Source organism: Lepisosteus platostomus, chromosome 8 (assembly GCF_059453375.1).
Source record: "Lepisosteus platostomus isolate fLepPlt1 chromosome 8, fLepPlt1.hap1, whole genome shotgun sequence".
NCBI lineage: Eukaryota > Metazoa > Chordata > Actinopteri > Semionotiformes > Lepisosteidae > Lepisosteus > Lepisosteus platostomus.
The window spans coordinates 14,500,262-14,520,190 of record NC_142618.1 but is presented as its reverse complement, the minus strand read 5'-3'; the positions used below and the strand labels follow the sequence as shown (position 1 = coordinate 14,520,190).

Below are 19,929 nucleotides of genomic sequence, written 5' to 3'. Positions count from 1 at the left end.
TGGTGATCTACAGTCATCGTGAGAATTTCCATTCTGTAATGCCAGGGATAGTGTGCTATAAGCTGTGTATTCCTTTAGATGTGACCTCAGACTGAGGTTATTTGGTCAGTAACGATCCCACTGACAGTAGGTGTGTTAACTGCTGTGTCCTGGCTGAACTCCACTCTGACCACAAGGGGGAATAAACACAGGAATAAAAGAAAATAAGGCTTTTATTACATCCAGCGTTACTGTATTTTCACAGATCTGTGAGGTACTCAAAAAGTTGCCTAAATTTTAATATTTTTCTTATTGGGTTGGGGGCCACATTTTAAGGCTGGAATATAAGAGTAATTGGCATTTTTGCAAAGGCAGCAAACTCACTATAGTATGCTAAACGTGATTTTAAAAGTATTTACCTAATATACAACCATGTGAAGGTAACTTAATACACCTAACACAAAAACACATGTTTTTTTTAATCTAATTTTACTTTAGCACAGCATTTTTGGCATGTGTATAAATGCCCTGGAGAATTCAAGTTAACATGCATACAGAAGTGCTTCTCAGAACATAAGAATTGTTACAAACAAGAGGGATCATTAGACCATGTCTATCTTGTTTGCTGTAACTTTGATTTCTTGAAGGAAGCTAAGGTACTGGCTTCATCAACATGGGTGGGTAACTTGTTCTACACTCCCACGGCCCTTTGTGTAAAGATGTTCCTCCTGTTCTCAGTTTTAAATGCACTTACATGTAGTTTCCACTTGATGTCCTCTGGGATGTGTTTCACTGTTCATACTGAAGAAATCCAATGGGATGACTTTATCAGTCTTTTAGCATTGTAAATACTTTTATCCTCTTGTAGTCTTCTCTCTTCAGGATTAACGCAATTCAGTTTCTTTTGTTAGTAAAGTTCATTCCCTGAAGACTGAAGAGATTCAGTTCCTTCTGCCTGTCAGTGTAGTTCATTCTCTCAGGATCCAGAATGTATCTGACAGCTCTTCTCTGGACTGATTCCAGAGCATTCATATTTTTTGTTGAATATTCTAAATCAGGTCCTCCTAGAGCATTATACAATTTTAACATTCCTTAATTCTACTTGTTTAACGTGTGTCTTTTATATAAATACAGTAGCTTCTTCAAGCTCAGTGTTTGGTATTTTGTGTCAGTAATGCCTATAGCACACTATACAATTACAATGTGATGTGTGATGTGTTGTCCAGTTCCTGAGTCTTATCTACACCTTTATGAATTTCCCTTTTCAGCTTCTTCAGCACTTACAAATACTCCTATTTTGGTACAATTGACTGGTTTACTATTTCTTTACATGCTTATGTTTAGTCATTTTCCAGTCAGTAGGTAGTCCCCTGTCCTCAGGGGGAGCTGAAAGTTTGGTTAACCACCTGTAAATAAGACAAGGAAAAGTCCATTTCTAAGCATCAAAGTGCCCCGAGGTGGAAGTCTTCACATCCAGTATACTGTAGGTCCAGGTCTTTTAGGCTTTTGTGGGTGAAGTTCCAGAAACCTGCTCTGCAGTCTTGCTTGACTGTCTATGAAGAATTTAAATCATTAGGAAACCCTGAATCGGTTGTAACATTGCTTTATTTCACATCCCCTGGTTAGATTGTACCTGTGCCCTGATCTGTTAAAGACCTCGCTGAGAAAAGCTTTTACACATGTACGATATTTACAACATTAACAGCACAGCGACGTTCACAGCAAGGCAGACCATACAGCAAATGCTATAGTTACCATAACATTTAAATTGAGGCTTCTACAGGTTAAAACCAGAAACAGTGTACACAGGACTTTCCTTCTAGCCCTCTTTGTCTCCTCTCTCTGTATTTATTTACACTGGATTTGGGTTGCACTGCAGTTTATTGAGATTTACGTAACAGTATTGGAACGTTTACTACTCTGTCTCTTTCTCTGTTGGTGCCATGCAGTCCTGCAACACCACAGAACCCTGCCTGTGTCTCTCAATATTACTGTTTTCATTATAGTACCATCCTCAAACGCAGTCTTCAAGTCTCAGAATGACACAGTCCTCAAACACAGTCTTCCAGTCTCAGAACGGCACACTCTTCCTGTCTGAGAAAATGCACAGACACCCACCATGGTCTTCCTGTCTCAGAATGACACAATCATCAAACACAGTCTTCCTGTCTCATAATGGCACCATCCTCCAACATGGACTTCCTGTCTCAGAATGCCATAGACTTCGTATTTGGTCTTTGTGCCTCAGAAAGGTATGGTCTTCCAACATGGCCTTCCTGTCAGAGAGGCACTAAGGCCATAATCAACAGTCCCAGGGAAGACAATCCCAGGTGGGCAGTCACAGTGCTCCCCCTGGACTTGCTAATGCAGGGACAGCCAAGTGACCGTAGGCACTCACGATACTCCTGCCTTCCCCTGGGGGGCGCCAGAGAGGAGGGGCCTATAGAAGGCTGGGTCAGGGAAGGATCCGGACAGTCCAGCCAATCATAGGCTGTTGATCTTGGGTAGCCAGGCTCAGGGTTGGAGCCTGGAGAGGGGAACCTCCAATAGAGGTGACCCTTGAACACGTAGGTGTAGCCTAAGAGAAAGGGAGAGACGGGGCTTAATGCAGACAAACACGATAGACAGACTAGAGCACTTCAAAAGTAACACATACTGTACATAAAGATTTGAAATCACACCCAACATATCTCCCTCAGCTCTCGATAAGCCTCTTTCCCTAACTTCTCTTGGTCTTCCCTCCTGAAACTGTCTTGTCTTGTTCTTGTACAACATAAGGACATGAAAAGTTGGAAATGTGCTAATGTGCTTGTTTGAAAACTAGTAGCTTAGGGTCCAGCTTCTACAGTATGTCTGTGGTCCGGACCACCACCTCTCCTTGTGTAGAGAAGTGTCTCCTTTGGTCCATCTTAAGTATAATTCCTCACAATATCCACTGTTTCCCTCACATCCTTATGACGATGAGGAAAACGAAGTAATCCATTTGATATGCATTTTCTCATTTGTGGTAACCTGTGTAAATGATTCATTTTACATATATGCCAATTTCTGTTTGTCCAAGAAAAACTTGATTAATAGAACAGTGCATCCTTTCCTGATGTCACAGTGGTCTCTGATTGGAGGGGCAGTATGTCTCGTCTTGATGTCACTGTGGTCACTCATTGGAGGAGCAGTGCAGGTCTTGGACTGCACTTTGTTCTTTGTTGCTCTGGCTAATCCTTGTTGCTATGCCACCGGTTATGGGGGATCTGTTAGAAGTTCCCATATACCTCTGACCCCTGCCCTGCTCCCTCTCTGTCTCTCACCGTCTCCGTCCGTGGTAATTCCATCGACACCTCCCTCGATTAGCTCTTTCCAGGAGGGGTCTCCCATGGCTTCTTCCCACTCCCCCCACACCACCCTGCCAGCCTGGGGGTCCCACTGCAAATCTCCCTGCACGCTGAGCTCAGACAAGGGCCTGGGAAACCCCTCGATCAGAGAGAGGTCCTTAAACAGCCAGTATTGAGACCCTAGGAGAAATAAACAAAGAGGGAATTATTACAAACAGACTGGATACTACAGTACATTAACACTGCACTGAGAGAGAGGGGTTAATACAGTACAGACACACTGACTGGACACTACAGTACATTAACACTGCACTGAGAGAGAGGGGTTAATACAGTCCAGACACACTGACTGGACACTACAGTACATTAACACTGCACTGAGAGAGAGGGGTTAATACAGTCCAGACACACTGACTGGACACTCCAGTACATTAACACTGCACTGAGAGAGAGGGGTTAATACAGTACAGACACACTGACTGGACACTCCAGTACATTAACACTGCACCGAGAGAGAGGGGTTAATACAGTACAGACACACTGACTGGACACTCCAGTACATTAACACTGCACTGAGAGAGAGGGGTTAATACAGTACAGACACACTGACTGGACACTACAGTACATTAACACTGCACTGAGAGAGAGGGGTCAATATAGTACAGACACACTGACTGTATTACAGTCAAGTAAGACTGCACTGATGTTGATTGAAGCAACAACATATTAAAAATGACTTTTCCACAGCACAGCAGACGCAGTGACAGAGTGACATGGAGGGACCCTTGCCCTCAGCCTCACCTGCGATGAAGATGATGCTGTGGTCGCTGGCTCTCTCGAGCACGGCACGCACTGACTCCAGTCTGGCCGGCAGCCCCCTCCAGAACCTCTGCAGCAGAACCGGCCGCAGAGAGAGCAGGTGCCCCCCCTGACTCACTCGCCAGAAATAGCGCCCTGAAGAGAGCACAGAAAAGTGGCAAATTTACTTTCCCGGCTCTCAGAGGAGAAATGCTCTTCGGGTGTGACCCATTCTGTTTCTTCTTTCTGCTGTTCGGCGTTGCAGTTTTCCTGAAGCACTTGAAAAGGATCAGCCCCATGGGATTTCATTTTTGTTTTATCATCTGCATGGTGGTGCAAGGTTACAGTTATCGCATCTCCCAAGGTTCAAAAGTGGCAATTTTTTTTCCTTCCCTTTAAAAGAAGCTAGAGTTCATTCGTTCGGACAAATCCTAATGAAGACGGAGAAAAGGCGTGATTCGAACAGTGAGCTTTATTGGGGTAACCCACCTGGCTGAGGCGAACAACAACCTGCTAGTCAAAATTCCTGACGGTAATGAGAGAGCCCATAGTGTGGCAGCAGAATCCTCAAGCTCCGAACACTGAAGATAGCAGACGAATGAAGGTTCGGCTGGCATATTGGGAACCGACAAGTTTGACGGTAGCGTTTCTAAATCGATTCGAGAAAGGATGTTTCCGTTTGCTCCGGAGGGTAGCGATTGTCCACCTGGGAGAGTAGAAGCGGAATCTCTAATGGAAGAAAACGGGGACTGTCCTTAAATTAGATTGGCCCAAGTGGATCGAATCTAAACCCTTAACTTCACAGAGGCAGAACCCACGGGACTAGAGACCTGGATTCCTGGAGGAGCGGTGAGGAACGATGCTGCGATCCAAGATGTGGGAAATTTATACGAAGGTAAGCAGAAGTGACTGAGATTAAAGTCTGACCTCCTCCCCACCTTTTATTTTAAACACCACGAATGCTACCGCTATAGGAGAGTGGTGTCTGTTTTGCATCTGGTGGGGAGTCATTTTCATGAACGACTACTATGAATTCTTCAAATTCCAAGGAGTAGTCTGTGTTGTATACCAGCTCTAAGCATTTGAACATGTAGTAATACCAAGCACGCATGATGCAGGAAGTTAATGTGGCATCACCATTTTCTCCTCTCTTGAATGAAGTCCTCAGAACTACATCTCTTTCTTTGTAATAACCCAACAACAGTGGGTGCAGCTTCATTAAGATAACCACGTTGCACTAGGGAGCAGAAAGTGCATAAACAATACAAATGCATAACAGTATGGTGTCTTGTTCTCCTTCTTGATGCACAGTCCACAGTTTGCACAGGCTTGCAGGTGTAGGACTATGCAGTACCTATAAATTGGAAAATGCCACCGTCACAGAAAATGTTTTAGGGGAATTCTAGTCTTCAGCATTGGATGCACTGATGTCAGATTCCCATTCCTGTCATCTGAATTTCCCTGATAGCACATAATGTCCTTTTGTTCACATTAAATAATCATTTGCTTATTCATAGGCTGAAGTTCAGTTTGTGACACATGCCAACATAATACAGAACTGCGACGTGTTACAGTTTGACACAGAGGGAGCTCCTACACACAACTGGATTGAGACTGGCTACTACCTGGATGGCAGACCTCCTGGGAAAGCTAAGGCTGCTGCTGGAAGAGGTGTTAGTGTGACCAGCAGGGGGCGCTCACCCTGTGGTTTGTGTGGATCCTAATGCCCCAGTATAGTGACAGGGACACTACACTGTAATAAGGCGCCGTCCTTCGGATGAGATGTAAAATCGAGGTCCTGATACTCTGTGGTCATTAACACAAAGAGTAGGGGTGTTACCCCAGTATCCTGGCCAAATCTTTCATTGGCCTTTCCAATCATGGCCTCATAATAATACCCATCTATGTACTGGCTTCAGCACTCTTCTCTCCTCCCCTCTGATAGTTAATGTGAGGTGAGCAGACTGGTGCATCATCCAGGTGGGGGCTACATTGGAGGTGGGGAGTCCTCATTACCTGTGAAGAGCTTTGAGTGGATTGCACCCACCTTTGAAGAAGAACGTTTCTCCACGGATGCTGGCTACAGCATCAAATTCGGAGGAGCAGCGATCCGGCAGAGGACCAGGGGGTCTTGAGAGAGAAGGAAAGGGTTAACTCCGCAGTACCGCACAGGCACACTCATCAACTAGACTCAGACATGGGGGTGAGGGAAACTGTAGAGGCTCTGGGAATAAGGCACAGCCATTACAGAGTAGGGAACAGAAACTTGGGCTGGAAAAGAGCTCCCTGCAGCTCCTCTAGGGGTCTTGATCATGACCTGAATAAGATCTGTGGGGAAAAGATACACTGGAAGACACATAGAATACTGCTGGTCCACAGCCCCCTAGAGGCAGAGATTTGAAGTGCAGCTGTATTACAACATCGACAGTGAGGAGTTAATATGGACCAACTAGTAGGGAATGAGGAGGCACTAGTAGATAATAGGGAACAGGGACTAGTGCATGATAGTATGGAATAGTTCATAGAGATCATTTACCAGGGAATAGGTTACAACTAATAGAGAACAGGCACCAAGGATAGAAAATAATGAAGAAGGACTTTGTTAGGGAGCAGAAGATATGGGTATAGTGAGTAAACGAGTCATCGTTACAGAAAATTTAAAAACACAAGGATTGCCACGCACTGAGGACACAGCCAAAGAATTTCACAAAGAATTAGATACAATGCAAGAATACAAAAAGACCTGGCAGAAGATGGTTACGGTAGACAAGTGCAGAATACAAAAAAAAAAACGTTTTAAAATGGACAATAGAGAAGAAGGGGTATCTGATCAAGCAGAAGTCTGGAGTATGAGGGAGATATCTAGCCTATAACTTGAAAAATTGTACTTGACATTGTTTTAGTGTTAATGTCTAATGCAGCACATTCATATAATAATGTAAAGGAACAAGTAATAGGTTTATTCCATGTTGAAAAAAAATAAGAAAACACAACGTTTCTGCCATGGAGCCTTCTTCAGGTGTGTCATAGGTGTGGAATAATCCTATTACTTGTTCCTTTGCAGCCTACGCATGCTGACGCAGCGACCCACCTAAAGTACAGTAAATACTATTATGTGTTCAATACAAATGTGTACGTGTTGCTTACAATGGTCAGATATGAATAAGTCCGAAAATTGTCCAGACAAATGTTTTAGGGGGAAAAACTGACTTTGATCAAGCTCTGTGCAATTTAACCACATTCCAATATAATTAAGATAGCTGTATTACCATACATGTAACTAGATACAACATAGCTTGACCTATACTTGCAAAATGGTAAATGCTGAGCTAGAAGAGGCTACATATGAGAAAAAGACTCAGGTGTTTATGTTGACTCATCATTTACATCTTCAACATAATGTAGGGAAGCAGTTGAAAAAGATGTTTGATGTCCTTGTATATGAGGATGTTTTATTAATATTGTGTAGGGCACTAGTAAGGCCTCGTTTAATATATTGTGTACAATTTTGCAAATCACTTAATAGGTTTTATATTACTGCTCTGGATTTTGTCCAGAGAGTCCATAGAAGTCAAACAGATACACTTCAGAACTTAAGGCACAATATACTGGTAGTATGAAGTAACTGAACTCTTTAGTCTTAAGGGAGTGTCCCACACTGACAAGCTGGAGGAACTTAATCTCTTTAGTTTTAAGGGACTGTCCTACACTGACTGGCTGAAGGAACTGAATCACTTTATTCTTGAACAAAGAAGATTGCAAGAGAACCTGATGCAGTGTGGAACGTATTTCCCAGCCATATTGCCGGAGCTGATACCCTGGCTTCTTTCAAGTAATCGGTGGATGAGATTTTTGGATGCCCGCTTCTCTTACAGCAACGTTCTTGTGATCTTATGAGCGGTTTAGGGGAGGAGGGGTTGAAAGCAGGGAATCATGGAAACAATTATTACCTGGCTGTGTGCCGATGGAGAGGTGGGCGGGTCAGGGCTGTTGGGATCACCAGACTGGGAGACTCTGAGCTCAGGAGATGCTCCCTCTTTCCTGAGGCACACAGAGAGCACATGGCATTACCATGATGGAAGAGACATGGGTACTTTGTGTGCCATCGCTGCACTCTCTGTAATGTCTTTCAGTCAGTTTCTGTGTATAGAGATAGGGTGCGCAAAAAGAGGTTAAGAATGTGTGGTGTTAGCCTAGATGCAGACAGATGACTGTCCCCTGGGGTGAATGTGCTTTCCATGACTGGAGCCACTCTATTCCAGCAGAGTGGAATACTAGGAAGGGCTCCGGTCTTCTGATGGCTACGTTGGGGGATGGAATTCCAATTGGGTTACTGTCCCTGTACCCCAAGAGTATCTAAGTGAGTTTTCCTCAGTAAGATTCCCCAAGGTCTGTATGGCTACAAATGTAACCCACTTTGGACAAATGCAACAGCTTAATTAATAATAGAAACCTCTACTCTGTCTTTACAGACAGTATGTGTTCCCTATGTCCAGTGTGCACTGGTGGTATGTGTCCACTATGTCCAGAGTTCACTGCACTGTATATAATGTATTCATTATATGATTTAATTTACCATATAGCCTTAAGATTTCTCTTCTGTCCTCCGGGCTCAACTGATATTGCAGTGGGTCACCAACCGGGCCTTGGTAGTATGGCCGCATGATTGACCGGCGTGCAGACGAATGGGAGAGCCCAAGAGCGTGGCCAAACTCATGCACCGCCACGGTGAACAGGTCAGTCCCCTGAGATTCTGGGGAAACAAACTGTAACTAAATGTTGTTCCTCTGCATTGCAATGTTTTGCACTGTGTGAGCTACCGAGAACGCGTGAGGTGTCAGTAGGTATACCGCCACAAGCACCACAGTGTCACAGACACAAGTGAGGCATCGCTTTTTAATTTTGATAATGATCTGATAATCTGATGCCGGACTACACTATTCTGTAAAACTGCCAGGTGGTGCGGTGAATCCTTAAAGTACCGCAACCTTGTGTGGTTGTCAGACAAATCTGTACACAATGTTTATTGACCCATAAGTGTTTTCCTGCACTTATTATGACAAACAATTACAATGATTACATCGTTGAGGCAGGAGGTGGTTACCACATTGCCACCACAACTCCAAATGAGATATGTTACGATACGATACAACAATAATAGAATTATTGTTTTTTTAACTATGCCCTGCATGTAGTATTGATATAATTAAAAGTAATTGTGTGTAAATAGCAATTAGAAAAAAAAGATCATTTTATTTTTAATTTTAAAAATGTTATTCATAGTGTCTTTAAAAGCATAACATATTAAAAAGTAAATAACATACAAAACAGAAAGTCAGATTACAATAAATGTTTTGTGTAATGATTTGAATGACTTTGTGTATTGTGTTGCAATGTAGCTGATACAAGTGCTCATTTCTAGACGTCTGCACTATATTTACAACAATATATTTAAATTGTTTATATTGCAATTTGCTGTAAATACCACTGTTGTAAAGGTATGCACCTTTAATGTTTTTTAAATAATGTTTTTATCATGAATTAAAAAAATACATACTAGAAATGTAATTATCACTTGCAAAACAGTGGTGAAAATAATTGCATCTAGATGAAGGCAGCCCGCAAGATCTGTGGTAATAGTTGATGAATGGATAATTGGGGATATCACTTAATGGAATTCTTAACTTGGTAACATGTTGTATGTGTATATAAATTATAAAATCTGTTATATTTTCAAAAAAATGAACATTAAACAAAGAAAAAAACTGATTAAATGGTAACATCTAATGCAACACAGCTGCCACCTAACAATCCTTTGTTTTGCAGGTGCAGCACTGAAAGCGGTATGCTGGAGAGGACTGTGGGGACTTTCTGCTTGTGTAAGTTTTGATCTGCCTTCTAGGTGACAGCATCTGTAGCTTAGTCTTCTGCACTGTCTCATATTTCTCTGGTCTATCAGAGAGTGGCTTTCTGGACTTACCAGTATCAGGGTGTCTTGCATCATGCTACAGGATTATTGCAGTGTCGCCATGTATTACAGGGTCGGTGTATGTTTGTATTACACCTGTTCAGGAAGTATTGACTGATCTCTGCTGTGTTTCTCCTCAGACAGTATTGTACTGAGCTAGGCAGGAGAGTACCAGAATTAAACTGTACATTTTTTACTTCTGATGATGATGAAGAGAGGTCCCAGATGGCCAAGTCAGGATGCAGCCACACAAAATAACAATGTAGAAAAAGCTGACCTCTTCCAAAAGGACCACAGAAAGAAAATAAAAGTATGCAAACAAAAACAAGATACTGACGACGATGATTATGAAAAAAGCAATAATTTATAACAAACGACAACTGTGTTTAACAACAGCACAGAAGAGAAGCAGCAGCCGGCAGTGCAAAGGTCCTCTGTCACCTGGACAGGAGATGAAGCAAAAGATTATATCCTACAGAGGTGTACAGCACTGTGCTGTGCTCCACCAGTCTCTGTTGCGGGGCAGTGCTGTTTGCTTGTACCTGAAGCTCTGAAGGTCCAGTCCTCCTGAGAGTCTAGGTGCACTGTCCCCGCCCTCTGGGGGTCAGAGGGGAAGAAGGCGTGGCCAACTGCTCCCCCTGGCCCATCAAATGGGAAGCTGTCTCCATGGGAACCCTGCAGGAAGTCCACCTGGAGCTCCGCCTCCCCAGTCACACCCACCTCATTAACAGAAAGCAAGACTATTGGTACTATATAATACTCGATTACATTGATGTTACTTCTACAGCATCTGAAACTACTACTGCTGGCACTGCTGCTACTGATTTCTTTGTGATACTGTTACAAGAACTACTTTTATTACTTTGTCTATTACTGCTACTGACTCTACTCCAAATACTGCACATTCTAATCTATTGACAGTTTATATGTTAAATGATAAATTAAAAATAAGTCCAGATATCATCCATGATGTTTGCTGATATTTCATTAACACTGGCTGAAAAAAAGCATGAGTATAATATAATGAATCAAACCTCATGGAACTCCAGTGGGGTTGGCTCTGCCCACACCCTCAGGGCATAGAACAGCAGAGAGCGAATCATCTCACGGGACAGGGAAGAGTGGGAAGGGTATGATCGCACCCTGAGAAAGAGAGAGGTAAGTATGGACACACTGACTGGACACTGCAGTACATTAATACTGCACTGAGAGAGAGGGGTTAATACAGTCCAGACACACTGACTGGCCACTCCAGTACAATAACACTGCACTGAGAGAGAGTGGTTAATACAGTCCAGACACACTGACTGGACACTCCAGTACATTAACACTGCACTGAGAGAGAGGGGTTAATACAGTACAGAAACACTGGACACTCCAGTACATTAACACTGCACTGAGAGAGAGGGGTTAATACAGTCGACACACTGACTGGACACTCCAGTACATTAACACTGTACTGAGAGAGAAAGTACACAGTACCTCCAGGATATGTTCTTGTGTGACTTTGTCCATTCTGCAGTGTCTCTCCTCTGTCTTTGAGGGTGCTGTTGCGCATGTTGGGAGAAAGTGGAAGATTGAGGGGTTGGCTGGGGCTCCCCTTGGTCATCAGGAAGAGAACAGCGAGGGGTGCTCATCAGGGTTAATGTTTCTTCATCTGCGAGTCAGAGAGAAGGACAGGAGAACTGGAGAGATTGTGACAGATCTGTGGTGGGATCAGACTTATAGACAAAAGAAAGGATATAAAGACAGAGAATCAGCTACAGAGCCCCCTTACAAACATTGATTCTAAAATATGTTTATGTAAAATATTGTTCTGGAAAACATGTATCAAGCCCCCTCTGAGTTATGAACAAAGAAGACTATGAGGAGAGATAACTCATTTAAAATCCTCAATAGCATTGACAAAGTCAACAAAATCAACAGATTTCTTAGGTATCAAGAGAGAAACACAGACCAGAGGACACAGGTGCAAATAACATCGACATATATTTACAACTTAGAAAAAGAGACACTTTTCACAAAAGGATGTGGGAGTATGGAACAAGCTTCCCAACCATAGAGTTTGATCTGATGCTTTGGACTTTAACAAACTGCTTGATTAGACCAATTAACTACCAAACAGATGAGAGGGGGCCCAATTGACATATCCCGTCTGTAACTTGTCTTATGTACTTATTTTATAATGAATTGTGAATGTGCTATTTTTGTGTTGCAAAGAATTTTGAGAGGATTGATTTTGAAGGCATTATACAGAATATAACTCTCCTTCTTCTCGTTCTTCTTATTATTATTATTTCATCATTACGGTGGATACAAAAACGATACTCTTCGAATGATACAGGTTTTCAGGAAGATGCTCTACATTCTTAAATTAATATTGAAAAGACAAAAAGATTCTGTGTGATCGTTTCTAAAACACAGCACTTTTCACACGGCACAGTTTGTACAGACTCATAACTGCATGGGGCAGCTCCAGGTCACTAGTGGTATCCTTGCACAATCAGGTTCCTGTAGGAGCCACACGGCAGCAGTGCCTGATGGGGGCTGTAGTTTTGTTGCACTCCTACCTATCACCCCAGTCTCTGGAAGGCCTGCAAATCGCTGCATGGCTTTGACTGCTTGAGTGACAGCTTCCCAGGTCTGCAGGTGGCCAGTAGCAGGGTCCGGGGGCGGGAGGTATCCATAAAGCGTCAGCCAATCCTGTGCAAGGAGGGGCAGAGCCATCAGTCAATTAACACACAGGAGAGCATCCCTGAGGAAGCTGAGCAAATAGAGAGACAAAGGAGTACAGAGAGCCACACAGCTGGCTGTTTTCGTCCCATGACCTCCAAATTGAGTGGTGACAACAAGATCAGACAGATTTAGTAAATCCCCTCAACCTGGAGTTAAAAAATGAACATTACGTTTTGTTAAATTGATGTTGCTACCTGATTTCCAGAAGCCCTGATTGTTTCAGACAGACAGTGAGACAATCATATCCACACACTGAGGTATGTAGGTTTACAATAAATTAAACCTTTGTTGCCGTCTAAGTCTCTTCATTAATCTCTTAATTCACCAAAACGCCTTCACTGCCCCTTGCTGGGATGAACAGGTGCTCAGGAAATCTTAAACAGCTATTCACGGTGGATTTCAGTGTGGTTAAATGGCCAGGGTGCTTATTCTGACTGATGGCGACACCCCTGAGTGTGTTGGGACAGTATGGGCGACAGGCTCCCTGCCTCCCTCTTCTCGGAGACTCACCACCAGTGCTGTGCCCTCGTCGGCCACAGGGGGCGTCGTCGGGACAGTGGGGGCCGCCTCCGACAGGCACCGGGCAGCGCAGACGGACAGGCAGACGGACAGCAGGCTGTGCGGACGGAGCCCGGCCCATCCCCACGCCTCTCTCCGGGGCTGCATGCGGACCCCTGGTGCTCCAGGTGCCGACCGGCGATTCCTCATTCCCGCAGAGCGGATGTCCAGTCTCAGTGCTTGGGAACGCGGGAGTTGCGTTGGCCCTCTGGTGCTCTGATCCTTCGGAGCCCAGCAGTACAGGTGTAAGTCAGTGCCGATTGATTGATTGATTGATTGATTGATTGGCTGCTATGGTAAGAAGGTGCACTGAAACAGGTTCTGTTCACCATATGCTAGTTTCATATGTGATATAGCAGACACACTATCCTTTTAACTAACCCATCTCTCTTCCCTTTTCATCTACCATTAATACATTTCTTTCTCTCTTTTAATCTTTCAAGGTCAGCAGCCAAGCAAGAGGTCCTCAGTTAACAATAGTAGTTTCGTCTTCTTCTTCACCACTGTGGGATTGATTTGTTGACTCTGTGAAACAATGGACATGGAACAAAGAGAGAGGGCTCAATAGAGTACAGACACACTGAATGTCTTGCAGTGCAGCAGGGCAGTTTCTGCTTCTCCCTGCTGGCAGAAGATGTGAGTGGGGTAGTGTTGCTCAGCTTGTGCTGTGGTTTGGTTGACTCAGTTTTGTGCTGTCTGGAGGATGTTGATGTCAGTGTGGTTCAAGGACCGGCTGGCTGAGGGGGCTCTTCTCTGGGCACAGTGCCTTGTCATTCAGAGAGCCATCGTGTCAGTCTTGATATCAGTGGGTCAGTCAGAGTGCCAGTGTGTCAGTCTTTACAACAGTGGGCTAGTCGGAGTGCCGCAGTAGCTGTCTATACTGTATGTCAGTGGGTCGGTGTGTATGCTGCAGTATGTGTTGTACCTTGATATGTGTGTTTTAATGGTGTGTGTGTTATTACAGTGTGTGTTGATTAAATCCAGTGTGTGTGGTACTGCAGTGTGTGTTGATTGAAGACAATATGTGTTGATAATCATAATTAATAATAATAACAATAATAATAATAACAAGTAATTCTTTACACTTATATAGCGCTTTTCTGGACACTCCACTCAAAGCGCTTTACAGGTAATGGGGACTCCCCTCCACCACCACCAATATGCAGCCCCACCTGGATGATGTGACAGCAGCCATAGTGCACCAGTACTCCCACCACACACCAGCTCTCAGTGGAGAACAGAATAATGAAGCCAATTTGGAGACGGGGATTATGCGGAGGCCATGATTGATAAAAGCCAATAGGAACATTTGGCCAGGACGCAGGGGTAGCATTCATACTTTTCTGAGCAATGCCCTGTGTGTTGATTTAAGACAGTGTGTGTGTTACTGTAGTGTGTATTGATTGATGACTGTGTGTGTGTGTGTTACTGCAGTATGTGTTGATTGAAGACAGTTTGTATCTGTTACTGCAGTGTGTATTGATTAAAGACTGTGTGTGGTACTGTAGTGTGTTGATTGAAGACATTGTGTGTCTGTTACTGCAGTATGTCTTGATGAAGACAGTGTGTGTGTGTTACTGTAGTGTGTATTCATGGAAGACAGTGTGTGTGTTACTGCAGTGTGTGTTGATTGAAAACAGTTTGTATCTGTTACTGCAGTGTGTATTGATTGAAGACTGTGTGGGTCTGTTACTGCAGTGTGTGTTGATTGAAGACAGTGTGTGTATTACTGCAGTGTGTGTTGATTGAAAACAGTTTGTATCTGTTACTGCAGTGTGTATTGATTGAAGACTGTGTGGGTCTGTTACTGCAGTGTGTGTTGATTGAAGACAGTGTGTGTGTTACTGCAGTATGAGTTGAATGAAGACAGTGTGTGTTACTGTAGTGTGTATTGATGGAAGGCAGTGTGTGTGTGTTACTGTAGTGTGTGTTGAATGAAGACAGTGTGTGTGTGTTACTCCAGTGTGTGTTGATTGAAGACAGTGTGTGTGTTACTGTAGTGTGTTGATTGAAGACAGTGTGTGTGTGTTACTGCAGTGTGTGTTGATTGAAGACAGTGTGTGTGTTACTGCAGTATGAGTTGAATGAAGACAGTGTGTGTTACTGTAGTGTGTATTGATGGAAGACAGTGTGTGTGTTACTGCAGTGTGTGTTGATTGAAGACTGTGTGGGTGTGTTACTGCAGTGTGTGTTGATTGAAGACAGTGTGTGTGTTACTGCAGTATGAGTTGAATGAAGACAGTGTGTGTTACTGTAGTGTGTATTGATGGAAGACAGTGTGTGTGTTACTGCAGTGTGTGTTGATTGAAGACTGTGTGGGTGTGTTACTGCAGTGTGTGTTGATTGAAGACAGTGTGTGTGTTACTGTAGTATGAGTTGAATGAAGACAGTGTGTGTGTTACTGTAGTGTGTATTGATGGAAGGCAGTGTGTGTGTTACTGCAGTGTGTGTTGAATGAAGACAGTGTGTGTGTGTAACTGCAGTGTGTGTTGATTGAAGACAGTGTGTGTGTTACTGTAGTGTGTGTTGATTGAAGACAGTGCCCCTGCTGTTGATCTGACCCGCTGGAGGAAGGAATGCATTATCTCTGACCCTGTAATCACATTACAGCGCAGCCCCCTTCGCTGTCCCTCTCCTCTCGGTCGCCTTCTTCTTTCACTCCTCTGTCATTCTCTCGCCTGTCGTTCTTCAACATCCTCCCCCTCCATGTGTCCCCAAAGCTGATCACCCCAAGTAATTCAATTACTTTACAGTACATTTCCCACTTCTCTCTCTTCCTCTGTCCTCGCCCTGAAGTCACCGACTTCCCTAATTCCATTATGGCAGCCCTCCTCTCTCCCTCCATATGTCTCTGCTTCAAGAACTGACCCCAGCTAATTGTACTAATGTACTCTGTCCGCCCCCATCCTCTCCCACCCTCCCTGTCCCTCATGTCACCCCAGCAAATTTCATTATTCAAAAAGCGCAATGACTCCCTCCTCCCACTCTCCCTCTCCCCCACTCCTTGTGAGGTTTCAGTCCAAGTTCTGGCTGTTTCATCTTTCAGGATGTCTTCCCATGTGTCCCGGCGGCAGTGGGAATGTTTGTCTCATACAGAATATTCTCAATGGAACTTCAGCTACATCTTGTCTGCCTCCCTGCTCTGTGCCCACCACGCAAATCAAAGGCAGCCAAACCACAGCACAAATCCAGCAACACAATCTCACCCACCGGGGCATACACACATACACAAAAACTTGAATGCTTCAGGAGCCTAATAAGACAATACACACTAGTGGAGTATCGGACCAGGGTAAGAGACAGCAAAGAGAAACAGGCTCTGATGAAACACAGGCTTACTGGCCACAGCCTGGACACAGAAACTGGACACAGAGAGACCTGACTGTTCAGAGAGGACAGGCTTACTGACCGCAGCCCGGCCATAGAAACTGTACACAGAAATACCTGACGGTCCAGAGACAGGAGAATTCTTATAATTTAGGGCATACAAACGCCACACAGATAGCACCCCAGGTCCAGAACTGAACCTGATACTAATAATAATAATTAAAGTGAATACTGTCACAGAGTTGCTGAGCAGTATGTCTAATTTGAAGGATATGAGTTCTGGCATGTGAGAAAATAGTAATACAGTACATCAGAGGCAGATTAGTACAAATAAATTAATTATTAATTAACGAGACAATGACACTAAACAAAATGACAAACCCCCAAAAAACATCTACATCTATTACACACATATAACCTACTAAAGTCACTCTATGTACAGAACAAGGAGCCTTACACAGCTACAATCCACAGACCTAAACAAACAAGACTGCTAATAATCTAAATTCCTCAACAAGTGAACAGGACAAGTACACTGCACTCTAAATAGACAGCATATAGGCCAGCAATAAATCTCCCTTCCTATAACCTGGACACCCAAAACCAAATGAGAATCTACAGTATCATTACAGTAGGTAATGTGATTAAAGATAAAACTCTTTAGCTCCAGGATTCCATAATAAAGAAACTGGAATTTCCTCAAATAAAGGATGGTCAGCTCTCTAAAACAAGGTTCAGATTACCCCTGGTCTCAGAGACCGACGAGAACGAGGTCCTCTCACCTGGCAGACCTCGTCTCTCTTCCTCTTGCTGCAGTCTGGGAATCCTGTGCTTTCAGCACTGTGATTCTGTGGGTTGATTTGTAGCGATTTACAAAGCAGTTCAAGAACTGCAGAGGTAACTAGAAGATGCTATTTGATCCTCTGGGTTTAGCAGCCTGTAACCTCAGCAGCAACAGAATAAACTTGAACTGCATGATTTCAAATTTTATGATACCTCTCCAGCTGAATTATTATTGTAACTTAAATCCTTCAAATTAGACATACTACATAGTATCTATGTGACAGTGTGCACTTATTATTATTATTATTACAGCACCAGAGAAGTTTGTATTGACAACCTGGCATGAACACCAACATAAAGCACAAGTAAAGATCACCTATTGAACACCAACACACAACCCACCAATAGACAACCTACTGAGCCCAGCACATGCAACCCACCTAAGAACAATCTACCTGTCACTAACAGACAACTCACTGATAGACAGTCCTGTGTACACTGACCCACAGTGACACACAAACCAGTCTACGCCTTTCTCCCCTGTTTCTCTTTCTAGCACAATCTGTCTGGACAGCATCTCTGTGTTCTTGAGTAGGAGAAAGAACAGTGATAGTACACATTGAGTGAGAGAGACAGATGATTGATTAAGTTACACAGTCTCAGGGAAAACAGGATTGTTAAATATTGTAATCTCTTACCTTGTCTCCTTCTTTTTGCCTCTGTCTTTAGCTCTTAGGAAACAGCTGCCTCTGTGGCCCTCAATAGCAGATATGTGTCCACTTATCCCTCCCCCTGCCTCTCTACCCCACCTCTCTCTTACTCTCTCCCACAGTCAGCACTGTGTTAACTCTCTCTCACTCTCTGTCCCACATACAACACTGCATTCACTCCCTCTCAGTGCAGTGTTAATGTACTGGAGTGTCCAGTCAGTGTGTCTGGACTGTATTAACCCCTCTCTCTCAGTGCAGTGTTGATGTACTGTAGTGTCCAGTCAGTGTGTCTGGACTGTATTAACCCCTCTCTCTCAGTGCAGTGTTAATGTACTGGAGTGTCCAGTCAGTGTGTCTGTACTGTATTGACCCCTCTCTCTCAGAGCAGTGTTAATGTACTGGAGTGTCCAGTCAGTGTGTCTGTACTGTATTAACCCCTCTCTCTCAGTGCAGTGTTAATGTACTGGAGTGTCCAGTCAGTGTGTCTGGACTGTATTAACCCCTCTCTCTCAGTGCAGTGTTGATGTACTGTAGTGTCCAGTCAGTGTGTCTGTACTGTATTAACCCCTCTCTCTCAGTGCAGTGTTAATGTACTGGAGTGTCCAGTCAGTGTGCCTGTACTGTATTAACCCCTCTCTCTCAGTGCAGTGTTAATGTACTGGAGTGTCCAGTCAGTGTGTCTGTACTGTATTAACCCCTCTCTCTCAGTGCAGTGTAAAAACATTCACCAATTTCTTTCTCTTTCTTTATCTTTGTCGTTTTTCTTCCTCTCACTGTGTCTCTTAATACCTTTCCTGTCAGGCTTCCCCAGTCGTCTCTATATCAAACTGTGTTTCTCTCCCTCCTTTTCCCAGCTTCAGTCATTCTTGCATCTCCCTTCTTTTCTGTCTCCTGCCCCCTTCCTCCCTCTCTGCCCCTCGCTGTGGGCCCCTCCCTCAGTTGGAGTGTGTGAGCATGCCTGCGCAGTGTCAATGTCAGTGAAGTGTGTCGACTGACAGGTGTTCATGCACTCAAATTGGGATCCCGCTGAAGCAAACGGACGTTTGTTCATTCCTCAGGGGACAAAGAGCATAAAAAGACATTACCGGCAATGTAAGCAAGGGAATCTGAACAGGATCACATAAGGAATAGAAGAAAGATTCCAAACTGATTCATCTAATCTTGCCTGTTTGGTTGGTGAAGGTTAACTGATCTGAGAATCACATCCCATCATTTGTTGACTCAAAGACAGGATATATCAGGTCCAACAACATCACTGGATAACTTGTCCCCTGCTCCCACCAACCTTTGTGTAAAGAGGTGCCTCCTGATTGGAGGATCTTTTCCAGTTGTATTTTGAAAGTAGCTAATACGGCTTCAACAACATAGCAGGGCAGCTTGTTCCACACCCCCACCACCCTTTTTGTAAAGACGTGCTTCTTGATCTCACTCTGTTTCACATGTTCTTCCCCACAGTTTCTGTTTTCAAAAGCACTGAAGTATTTCATCCTCTTTTACAATCCCGATCCTTAACCTTTTCTTTCAGTTTAAACTGCATTTTAAGTCTGGATACACATGGATATTCTGAGTCTCCTGCTTTAGTTCTTTTACTAAGAATGGCTCTGTAGTATCTATGACATAACGATCATTTCATGTGCTTTAGAAATAACATACGATTTTGTGAATTAGCAACAGTAACAGAGTACTATGGCTCTGAAATAAACAGTAAACAAACTAAACCAGAACAGTCAGACAAATGTGG

General features: G+C 43.7%; 1 protein-coding gene across 2 annotated transcripts; it reads right to left on the bottom strand.

The window, feature by feature from the left end:
- Window positions 1–194: 194 nt before the first annotated feature.
- mmp17b (matrix metallopeptidase 17b) lies at window positions 195–18,422 on the bottom strand. Of its 2 annotated transcripts, none has more exons than XM_088642528.1 (12): window positions 18,177–18,422; window positions 13,321–13,893; window positions 12,645–12,777; window positions 11,557–11,731; window positions 11,109–11,217; window positions 10,617–10,794; window positions 8,683–8,859; window positions 8,057–8,147; window positions 6,154–6,236; window positions 4,110–4,262; window positions 3,285–3,488; window positions 195–2,557 (listed from the first exon to the last, which is right to left on the bottom strand). In XM_088642528.1, the coding sequence occupies exons 2-12, from the start codon at window positions 13,516–13,518 to the stop codon at window positions 2,259–2,261; spliced, it is 1,800 nt and encodes a 599-aa protein (XP_088498654.1). In that variant the 5' UTR covers window positions 13,519–13,893; window positions 18,177–18,422; the 3' UTR covers window positions 195–2,258. The 2 variants fall into 2 exon arrangements, with proteins under 2 accessions (XP_088498654.1, XP_088498655.1); XM_088642529.1 differs by having other exon boundaries at window positions 13,321–13,590.
- Between the last annotated feature and the right edge of the window lie 1,507 nt (window positions 18,423–19,929).